Below are 12287 nucleotides of genomic sequence, written 5' to 3'. Positions count from 1 at the left end.
CTTGAATTTTCAAAATTCCTCAATGATGAATCTTGGCTTTGAATTACGGCTTCATTTTTATCCATATACTCCATCATCAATACCTTCAATGAACATGATTGAGACGCTTGGTGAGGTTTCTCTTCTATAATTACTTCTTGAAAATCATCCAAATTTTCCTCATTTGGTCCTTGAGTGCAAGTGTTAAAAGTTGGCTCCATATTGTTATAAGTGCTCTCCCATCCTTTGTTGGTCACTGAACAATTCCAATACAACCATTCATTGTATTCTGCCATGTCTTCCAACATCCAATAGGCTTCATCCACGGATAATTGGTAGAAATTGGCGGTACCATCTCCTCTTTCTACCCATTCTCTCGCTTCGACATTCAACCCATTGAGGAAGACCTCTAATTGACACTCTTTGGACAAACCATGGTATGGGAACCTCATTAGCAAAGCTTTGTATCTCCACCATGCCTTGTATAAAGGCTCCAAATCGTGTTGAAAAAAATTCATGAGGACTTGCATATGAGACACCTCAAGTTCCTCGCAAGACAAAAAGCAAACATAGAAAAAAAAACATAAAAGAAAAAAATATATACAAACCAAATTAGAATCAAGAATCAATTATATTTGATATTGATTAAATAGTCCCCCGGCAACGACGCCAAAAACTTGTTGCGATATTTTAAGGCTACGCAAGTATACGTAATCGCTTTTGCAGTTTATTCCGGTAAGACCGGTATCGTTCCCACGGAGACTGATTTATCAATTACCAAATAATTAATTTTTGATTTCTATTTGACTAATGAAAATTAGATTTGTGAATTTTTAGAACAAGAAAACAAAATTAAATAAAAATTGCAGAAATCAAATAATAACAAGAACTCAAGGATTAAAATCACTGTAAAATAATTAGGAATCCTAATATTCTCTACGATCCACTCTATTAATCTTTAATGCAATTAATATTAAAACTCTTCTCACTGAAATGATAGGCATGTGAAAGTGTTAACTATTCGAGTTAAGAGATAGAAAACTCGACCTAGTGTGAATTCCATATATTTCTATGGTAAATTCAAACAATAGGAAGCAGTGAATACAACCATCAATCACATAAACCAATTTGATACTCTCGTTCTAAATTGAAGTCTATGTCTATTCAATTTTAGCATATTCAAATCTCACTTTTCAGATTTTGATTCAAATTCGTAAATCATATGTAGAAGATGCGCAGTCAAATACATACACAATAACCCAAATTGAATAGATTTCAGAATGAAGATGAAATAGAAAAATGCATTAAATCATAATAGAGTTTCAAGAGAGTCAATTAGAAAACCTAACAGAAATTTAGTTCATAAACATGACTAAATCAAACAAAAACATGGAATCAAAAGATAAAGAAAAAGAAAAAAAGAACTCTGAGTTGTCTTGTTGTTTCCTCTCTAGCCACCTTCCTTGATCTGATCTCCTCCTCTAAAAACGTCATTAAAGAAGCTTTTATAGACCCTAATTCATTTTTGCATGAAAAGACAAGATTACCCTTGAAAATTCCCCTAAATTGTGTTTCCGTACGGACCCTAGCGCTGGGGCGCTGAAACGTAGCGCCTAGGCGCTGTAACCTGTGTCAAAATATACTCTCTGTTTCTCGGCAGCGCTGGGGCGCTCGTTTGTGGCGCTGGGGCGCTACTTTGCACAGAATAAAACTGACTCGTTTTGAACAGCCTGCAGCGTCAACTCATCGTATTTTGATCATAACTCCTTCAATATAACTCCGAATTGAATGATTCAAAAATCTGTGGAAAGCTAAGTGAAATATCTACAACTTCTATTTCTAAACATGTTTCCAGAAAGTGAATAAATCCTTGTCAAAATGTGGCATAAAGTCTCAGACTTGCGTTATAGAACATAAACGACATGTACTGAGCCTCTTTAATGTTGTATCTTCCACACATGATGTCTTGAAACTCCACAATCAACACTAAATCCAACTTATCCATCCTTTTTAACATGTTTCTTCTCATCTCATGCCATAGTATGCACTCGACCATTAAAACCTGAAACAAAAAGAAAACAAGCGTAAATCTGCACTAAACAATCCTAAATAACTAAAAACACAACCTAAAACAATCTCTAAAACAAACCTAAAATGACCCTAACACCGGCCTTCGGAGATAGATTATTATAGCGCTCTGACGGAGGGTGATGCTCCCTTGTAACCCGGGTTGGGCCAAGAAGAAGAGGTAGAAACTCCCACTGATTTTGAGAAGGTGGCGGAGATAGCTGCTGAGGTTGCAAAGGCAGCCAATATTTTTGTTGATGGTCCTGATGATGAGGATACCCCAGTCCCCATCGGCCCCACCCCCTCGGCCCCAGCCCCATCGATACACCCCAGTCCTGATCAACCTGATTTACCGGAGGTGTTGGAGAGGTTGGAGCGAGTCGAGAGTCGTCAGGATACCATCCTAGAGAACCAGGCGGTCATCATGGATGTTATCAATAAGATCTTGACATTCGTTCAAGATCTTCCAAATGATTCTGATTCTGATTCCGACTCGCTTGACCTCCCAGATGATTTTGTCTCACATGACATAGGAACTCCTCCCCCGATAGTACTCGCAGCAAATCCTAAGACCCCAGGTGTTGCTATTATAGAACCTGGAGATGTTGCTGGTGTATAGTTTAAATTGGCCAAGAGGAAAAGACGCAAACCTAAGAAATTTGAAGACTACACCGACCCAACCATAAAGAAAGCTCGTTTGGATGCGATTGATGACGTGCCATTAGTCCTCGACCCTCTAAAGAAGCCACTTGCTACATAGTACATAACGGTCAGCAAGTGGTTGCTTGGAGATATTCCGAACAAGACAAAGAGGGATGTCCAAACTGGTGTGTATGGTCCGAGTTGGTTTCTGACGATGAAGACACCACAGTTTTGGATCGATGATGGGGTAAGTAATTTTATTAAATTTATTAATATTTGTTATCTGGTATAAACAGTGGGTTCAATAGGGTTTTCGATAGGCTGATTAATTGCTTTCCTATCATTTTTGCAGCATATTGATGCGGCCATGCATATGCTACGTAGGCGTCGATAGTTCTATCCCGGGGCGTATCGGCAAGATGTTGTTGTGATGAATATTATGTTCTCACAAGTGGTACCGGCCCGTTATGATGCATATCAGAATGCCAAGGAAGCGGATAAGAAAAGGTTTTTGTGGGATTCAGATGTGATATCAATGATTACGGGAATTGACAATCAATTTCTAGCATCATGGAAGGGAGTATACACTGTATATTGGTGCCAGAACTACCTTCAAGCGCATTGGTTTGCAGTTGAAGCCTCCATTTCTACTTGGACTCTGAATGTTTATGATTCGGACGTGACCGTGATAAGTGATAAAAAACTGCAATCGTTTATGAAGTCATGGTCTACTTTGTTCCCATCGTTGTTATTGCAGTCACAACTTTTCAAGGACGACCCTCGGTTGACGATTCCACCTGGAGCTAAAAGATGCAAAGAGTTCAATGTGCACCGCATGCCAGTTGATTCAGTACCCCAAACCAAAGTCAGGTAAACAAAAGTCTAGTTTTTATTCAAGTTTTTTAAATTAAATTCTATGTTGATTTTGTTACTAATGCAATTTATGTTTTGGTTACAGTGGAGATTGTGGTGTGTACGCCATCAAGCACATCGAACACTTATTGGGTAGGCTACCACTTGACACGATTTGCGATGACAACATGGAGTTGTTCAGAAACAAATGGACAGTTGACTTATGGTATCAGAATTTTAGACGTTGAACATTCTCTTGTTATATTTATTTGCTTAAAATGTAGATTTTTAAGAAATTTTTTTGAGTCGAGCTCTTTTTATTAACGACAATTAACGACCTAAATTCATTAACAACAATAAAAAAAGAAAACGAAAAATAACCTTCAACTTCAAGTTTAAATAAAATACAACAAAAAATAAACTCAAAGTCGAGCTTTGCATGAGGATTTGTTGTGGCCACGACCACTACATCTACTGCACTTACGCATTGTAACTGGTTTTTCCCCGCCAGATGGCCAACGGTTTGTCCTTGGTCTTCCTAGCTTTGGATTTTTTGGGCGACCAACTTGTTGTTTCTCTATGGGTACACCAACTACCTTATTCTTAATGTCATTTGGAAGTATCCAGTCATCCTCGGTCCTAGTTGGGTAAATGGTTTCTTTGTACGAATTCCTCCATGACTCAATGCTGTAAAATGGTGAACACAAAGAGTAAAGGTTCACTCCACGCTCTATAGCTGCTGGAGCTGCATGGGGACAAGGTGTGCCTATGAACTGGAATACCCCACATGAGCATGATTTCGTCATCAAATTCACCTCAGCATTGCTGTCTACACCAGTTACATGAAACTCGAATTGACCAAGGGCATAAACATTCATGAACCTTCCTTTGTCAGCATTGTTCGATACATCTACCTCCATCAGGGTGGATAATTTGGTGGTTGTCTTCTCTGTCACACTACATCGTTCAGAAAACCAAGACTGTAGTGTGAACCGAATGAATTCTAAAAAAATTGTAACTGGAAAGGTTCTTGCATCCTTGGTCTTGTTGTTGAAGCTTTCAGCGTAGTTGCTTGTCATTATATTGTATCGTTTTCCAGGAAAGAAAGGACGAGACCACTTATCGAAACCAATTCTGTAATGCCCCAAATTTCCTAATAAGGTTTAGGACCTTGATTAGGAGGCCGGGAGGGCCATAATTGATTTATTATGGTATTTAATGATTATATGCATGTTTACGTAAATTATATTATTATATGATGGTGAATGCATGCATATGGGTTCATATTTTAATTGTGAGGGCATTTTGGTAATTTGGCTGCTGTGGGCATAATTGTGTATTTTGGGTGCATGGTTGTGATTAATTAATATGGCCACCTTATAAGGTGGATTGGTTCGAGCTATTTAGCATGAGACGATCATGAAATGTAAGTGTTCGGTCTAGTCATAACGGGTTTAAGTTCGGGGCTCGGGGTGAGTCTCGGGGTCATTTTGATGACTAGAGCATTATCGAGAATAAAAGGGTAATGGGATATGATTTATTAGTATTTGAGAATAGCGGGAATTGGAGAGCGTTAATTATAATTAACGAGATAGGCGGGAAAGAACGGTTTTACCCTCGGGAAGGCTTTAGAAACCTTAAATGACCTAGGGGCATTTAGGTCATTTAGCTTGGATATATATGAGGTTTAGTAGGTTGTGGAAAACAGAACAAAACTGAGCTTCGTCCTCATCTCCTCCTTTCTCTCCCGTGCAAGCTTTTTCCTTCATTCTTCCTTTGAATTTTGAGAGTCCAAATTGAGGAGTTAAGTTAGGAGATCAAAGGTGGGAGCTTAGGAACTTGATTCAGCCATTAAAGGGGATTCAAAATCAAGTTCGAGGTAGGTTCCAGCCATTAGTTTCATGGTATACTCTGTTTTGGCTTTAAATTTTCAGCTTGTGATTTCTTGGTAAATTGTTGGAATTAATGGAAGTTTAGTTGATGTTTAACTTGGGTTTTGATGAGGGTATGATATAGATGATGATTTGGGGTTGAATTGGATGTTTGGGTGATGTTTGGGATTGATTTGGAGGGTTGGTTTTAAGAAAAATCGCAAAGAAGAAGAACCAGAAAGTTTCTGGTCTGTTTTTGGCGCAGCAGCGCTAGGCAGGGCAGAGAGCAGGGCTCTCTGACTTGGAAATAGGGCTGCAGCGCCATCTAATAGGGCTGCAGCGCCATTTAATAGGGCTGCATCGCTGGTCCATTTTTCAGCAAACCTATTTTAGGGCTCGGAATGATCCTTAAGGCTCGGGGTTTGGTTCCTTTGCCCCGTTTGAGCATATTAAGATTCCAGAGAGTGCGGGATGGATCCCGGGAGTGTGGTTTTAGATTATAAACATTTTTATGATTTATTTTATTGATGGGATTCCATATTTGGTTATGACTAGGTGACCGCTAAAGGATCAAAGGGTTGATCGTTCTCAAGGGTCGTTCTTTTACTAATTCTTGCTCGAACCCAAGGTAAGAAAACTGCACCCTGTGTACATGTGACATGCATGGCTATTCTTAATGCATGTTGGTTGATTATTAAGTATGACATGCATGGCTATTCTTGATGCATGTTGGTTGATTATTGAACGTGACATGCATGGCTGTTATTGGTGCATGTTGGATTGTTGAATATTATGCATGTGATGCATGAGAAACATGTGATTAGGACATGCTTTGAGTACTGAGTATGATATTGTTCAGAGCTTGTGCCTCTAGGTTTGTGCATGGTCCTAATTGTATTAATAATTATTGAGTAAGCATGTTGAATACCTTATTTATGGATATTGGACACGTGACATATGTTTGGTGGCATGACTTACTTGTGTATGGCACTGACTTATTAGTCAGAATCGGCAATGGTGTTGGATTCATTTGTGAAGCTGTGATTTATTAGTCAAGTTCACAATGAGCTGAACACTGGTCGTGTTTCACTGACCTGAGGGTCAGAAACGGCATAAGCATCGAGGACGCAGGGCCGAGTGAAGATTAGATCTAATTGATATCAGCGTTGAATGGCTCCATGGCATTAATGCTGGACCAACCCTAAAGTCGATTAACTTATAAGCGCTTGCCTGGTCTAAGACTAAATGTTCAAAGCCAGGGCATATGGCCCCAGTGACTGTTTGTCCCATGGCTAGGGAATGCTGTTCCAAAGTTACGACTCTAGAGTCGGGAGGAAGGTTATGTTGGTGACCATTCACCATACACCTATCCTGATTGAACTTATGAAAGGATAACTTATCAGTTAAGCCCTGGTGACCCTATCGTCACATGGCTAAAGGGAGTTGTACCCACTTTTGTGACTTTGGCTACTGTCACCTACCTGTTTTGGACTGATAGTCCTGAATGATTGTTATGATCATTGTTGATATTATATCATGCTTTATTGTGTTTTCTTGATGAGCTTCAGCTCACGGGTGCTATGTGGTGCAGGTAAGGGCAAAAGAAAGCTGGACCATCCTTGAGTTGGAGAGCTTAGGTGATGACATGTACATATGCAACTGCTCGTCCGCCATGGCCGAGGTTTAAAGAGGAACTAGGGCTGAACCCTGTTTTGCCGTATAGAACGGCCTGTTGTAAATATCTTTTTGTAATAGACTCTGAAATTATATTTTTGGGATCTCAATGTATATATTAAACGTTCTAGTGAAACGTTACATCTTAACCAAAAATTTTAATCCCTAAACCGCTAATCATACTTAGTTCACGATTTTGGCCAAATGACTCGATTAGCGAAATTAACACTGTTTACAAGGCACACTGTAACGGTTCCTGGAGTTGGGGCGTTACAAATTCCCTCCAAATAGGCAGCTATAGGAGGATCCATTCACTTAATATTTTCCAAATGCTTTAGAAATTCGGTCTTCTTCCATGCATAGGCTGCTGCCCACATCTCACTGTGACAGTGATCAGTCTTGAACTTGGCTTTCACATTCATACTGATGTGATGGTAGCATGCGCCGTGGTAGGCATCAGGAAAGACAGCCTCTAGAGCATGAATAATACTCGCATGCCTATCTGACACGAAAGCCAAGTCATCAACGTCCCCAATGGCTTCCTTCAACTTCGTCATGAAATATTTCCACGAGTTGTGGTTCTCACTATCCACCAACCCGAAGGCAATTGGATATAAATGACTATTCGCATCCAAAGCAACGACACATAGCATGTGGCCACTGTACTTATTCTTCAAGAACATGCCATCCACACATATCACAGGACGACAAAATCTGAATCCTCTCCTACAAACTCCAAGGGCAAAGAAGCAATATAGGAAACGACCATCTTTAGTGAAAAAATCAGTAATTGTACCTGGATTCTTTTGCTGCAACATGTGCAAGTAGGATGGCAACTTGCAATACGAATCCTCATATGTCCCCCTAACATACGTAAGTGCCTTCTCTCTACATCTCCATGCCTTTTCATAACTCATATCAATACCAAAAATTTTCTTCATATCCTCCTTTATGTTGTTTTCCATGTAACTGGTCCCATCAACTGCGTATTTGTTCTTTATGAAATGTCCAACGACCCACGGTGCAGCTTGACGATGACTTTTTTGTCACACTTCTAGTGAGCATGTGTGTACGCTCTTGTATACCGTGATCTCAAACATGGGGGACATTGGTTGTTTTTTCCCTCTCAGTCTCCAACAACAGTCAGGATCTTTGCGTGTGATATACCACACGTTAGTACCAGACTTTTTCACCATATACTCAAAGTTATTCTTCATTGCAAATATAGCAGCTTTGGTTTTTAAATCAATCTTGTCCTCAAAAGTCTTCCCAACATATATTTCTCCCATTGGTCCACCAGATGATGAGGAATGGGTTTTAGCAAATGCCTCAATATCTTCTTTTGTAAACATTGGGGCACTCCATCTGGTGTGATCTTCTCTTGATACAATTGTCTCCCTCCACCCAGTGTTATCTTCTGTCCTAGCAGGTTGATTACTGCTTCGAGCAGGTGCTCGGCGTCCTTGAGTTGTGAGGTGTGCCTGTGCAAGAGGCAGTCCTGACTCTTCTTCTACTTGTTAGGCTTGGGAAATGTCTAACTCCTTATTTGAAATATCTGCACTATAATATGAGTCATCCTCGGAACCATCATCATTATCTTCAAAGAAATTACCAACTGGATCATCATTCACATAGGGATCGTACTCATATGCCTCAAGCACACCTGTGGGACCTCCTTGTGGTATATCAAGCTAAGTAGTAGTCATCGGATTAGTAACTGGAACAAAAGTGCCCACCTCGCTAAGATGCTTGTAACTGCTACCTGCAGAAGATGGATCGATACTGGTCGTGTCTTTTTTGTTCACACTATGAGAAGGATCTGATATGACATTCTTCTTAACTAGAGTCACACATAAGACTACCCGTTCATTCAAGCTTATTCCTAAGAATACACGAACTTGACGATCATTCTTCAATTGAACCGGTGCAAATGGTTGCTCGTCGCATACGTATGGCACCTCGAGTTTCAATTCATACACCTCTCTATCCACCTGAAATGTCTCGTGCAGTATGTCAAGTAGTTGCAAGTAAGTGGCATCATTCTCTACTGGTATCACTTCACCTTCAGCATCCTTAAAATACCATTTCCTACCATGCATTTCCCAAACACCGTTGTAAGAAACAAATACGTAAACAGTAGAACCTGAAATAAAAAAACACAAATACAGTTAGCTGAAAAACAGATGGTAGGAAATGGTATTTTAATGATGCTGAAAAACATGACCATCGAGCTTGCATCGAGCCTACATCGAGCATGCACGAAATAGTGAGAATGCACATTACCATCGAGCTTGCATCGAGTAACCATCGAGCACAACATGCAACGTAAAAAAATATGTGCCATCGAGCTTGCATCGAGCAGGCATCGAACATCCATCGAGCATGAATGAAATAGTGATAATGCACATTACCATCGAGTAGGTATCGAGTACCCATCGAGTACAACATACAACGTAAAAAATGATGTGCCATCGAGCTTGCATCGAGCATCTATCAAGCATGCATGAAATAGTGAGAATGCACATTACCATCGAGTAGGTATCGAGTACCCATCGAGTACAACATGCAACGTAAAAAATGATGTGCCATCGAGCTTGCATTGAGCAGGCATCGAGCATCTATCGAGCATGCATGAAATAGTGAGAAGGCACATTACCATCGAGTACCCATCGAGTAGGTATCGAGTACCCATCGAGCAGAACATGCAACGCTAAAATTGGTGTGTCATCGAGTAAGCATCGAGCACCCATCGAGCACAACACTAACCCAGAAAATTCCCAGAAAACACAGATCGACAAAAAACCAGAAAAAACCCCAAAAAAATGTACAAATATTGCTCAGATCTATTCGAAATGCTCACAAATTTTAAAAGAAACATCACTAATCCAAGTATTTAAGAAAAAATTGCTTACCCATTAAATTTTTCTCCAAGATTTCTCAACCCTTAATTTGGTCTTGATCCCCCTCTACAAATGGCTTTCTTAGTGGTGGTCCCAAGCTCGATGGGGTTCTACCGTGGTGCTCTTAGTGGTGGTGTGAGGTGAGGTGAGGTGAGTGAGAGTGAGGAAGAAACAAGAAGAAGGAAGAGAGGAGGAAGGAAGAGAGGAGATGGTTGTTTTTAGGGGTATTTTGGGTACTAGCAAAACTTTTGGCATTATTTTGTAATGTTAAAAATGCCTAGCATTATTTTGTATTACACCATACTATTAAGCATAAAAAGTCAAATTTCCCTAATGTAATTACATGTTTGAACAAATATGTCTAATAATGTAGTAATTCACATTAATTATGTCTAATGCACTCCACATTATCAATGTTCAATTTATCAATAGTTACTTAAAGTTATTATTAAAATTTAAGATATTCCTCTATAACTAAAGAAACAAAATCATAATTATTTATCTATTTTTATAATAATTTCTTTATATCTATTAATTAATGACATAAACTCATTTATAAACACAAAATATTTATAGTGGTTTGACTTAGGGTATGATAATAATTAACCTCATTCTACTTTAGTCACTTTTATTGATTGTTTAACTTCGAACATTTTTCATCTCCTACTAGGGTTTTATCTCAATTTATTTATAATATAAGATATAATTTCTAATGATATTTTACTCTTGCTTTAAAAATAATATTTCAAATCCCTCTCTAGAGATAAAAATACACTTCAAATCCTCTAGAGATTCGAGCACACTATATATTTGTATCGAGCTAACTAATTAATCTAGTCGAGCTCCAACCTAATTACAACAAGTTTCACACTATATATTATCATTAGAGTAAGCCTCCTCTATTGCAATTTATATATATATATATATATATATAACTGAGATTCAACTAATAAACGTAGGCTAACTGACTAATCACTATTAGTCTTACCTTTATTCTATCTTTTGACTAATCACTATTAGTCTTACGTTTATTCTCATCATATATTTTAGCTAGATTAAATTAAATTTGATTTTACTCCAATTATTTTCATCATTGACGAAAATTCTGTGACAAATACCTTTCATGCATTATTTATCTTCTTAACCTTTTGGTTATATAAGCAACATCAGCAATAATGACATTAATAATAATGCTTTTCTTTCCATTCAATTAAAAATGGTATCATGCACATAGCTCCACTAAAAATTTGGCTTGATTATCTCTCTCTCCCAAGTCAAATCATATACACGTAGTCTTTAATCTCTATGATAGCACATGAACGGATTTTGTAATAATAATAATAATATATGTCTTGTATATTATAAGTGCGTAGAAATTCTTAGTTTTAATAATTTTTTTTTTTTTTTTTTTTTTGTTAAATTTAACAAAATATTCTTATATATAATAAAATATTATTAAATAAGATAGATTATAAAAAAAATTAAACTTAAATTAAATTAAATAAATAATTAAACAAATTAAAATAAGATATTTTTTAGATATTTTATAATGATAATTATTTTAAAATAATAAAAATTTCCGTTTTATAACTTAAATAAAATTTAATTAAATTTAAACTTCACATATTAGAATAATATCATATTAAACATATAACATAATATAGTCTACTATTAACTAGAAACAAACTTCTTTTAAAAAAATTAGCAACAAACTTAAATTTAATTTAAAATCTATATATAATATTAAAATTATATTAAATATATAATATATAATATCTTGTTGTTGTCAGTGCCAAATTCAAAAAGTAGAACAAACATAAACTTCAACAAAAATAGATAAATTAATTAATTAAAATAGGATATTTTATGATAATTTAAATAATTAAATCATATTTATTTAAAAATAACAAAGTCATACATATCATTTTTTTATTTTATAAATTTGTGTGATAGTTTATTTTTTATCAAATGATTGGATCTCTTTTTTTTCATCAAATTCACCAAAAGGCATTGAGAGTTACATTAGAAACTAAAAATAGTTGATGTATGTATACTACTCTACACTATGATTTTTTCTATTATTAATTTATTATATTATTAATTTCTTTTTAAATATTATTGTAATTTATATCTATGTCATGTAGGCATGTAAATATATATTTATATCAATGTTGTATTTAAATGTCATATATGTAGATATTATTATTATAAATATTTATATATACTATAAAATTGTAATTCATTCTATTATATATTAAAAATAAGTGAACCGGTTTTATTAAAATTATAAATAATGTTTTGC

At 36.7% G+C, this 12287-nt stretch overlaps 1 protein-coding gene across 1 annotated transcript; it reads left to right on the top strand.

Moving 5' to 3' along the window:
* The first annotated feature begins 3118 nt into the window (after window positions 1-3118).
* Window positions 3119-3788, top strand: LOC133792614 (uncharacterized). Its single transcript, XM_062230538.1, has 2 exons — window positions 3119-3558; window positions 3647-3788. The coding sequence occupies exons 1-2, from the start codon at window positions 3119-3121 to the stop codon at window positions 3786-3788; spliced, it is 582 nt and encodes a 193-aa protein (XP_062086522.1).
* Window positions 3789-12287: the final 8499 nt, after the last annotated feature.

The sequence above is a fragment of the Humulus lupulus genome, chromosome 1 (assembly GCF_963169125.1).
Source record: "Humulus lupulus chromosome 1, drHumLupu1.1, whole genome shotgun sequence".
In the NCBI taxonomy this organism is placed as follows: Eukaryota; Viridiplantae; Streptophyta; class Magnoliopsida; order Rosales; family Cannabaceae; genus Humulus; species Humulus lupulus.
This window is presented reverse-complemented; position numbering and strand designations above follow the sequence as displayed.

Bases quoted from the DNA above. Each gene is read 5' to 3' on its own strand.
- LOC133792614 (XM_062230538.1), top strand. From the start codon at position 3,119: ATGAATATTATGTTCTCACAAGTGGTACCGGCCCGTTATGATGCATAT. The intron at 3,559-3,646 runs GTAAACAAAAGT...TTTTGGTTACAG, and splicing joins GTACCCCAAACCAAAGTCAG to TGGAGATTGTGGTGTGTACG.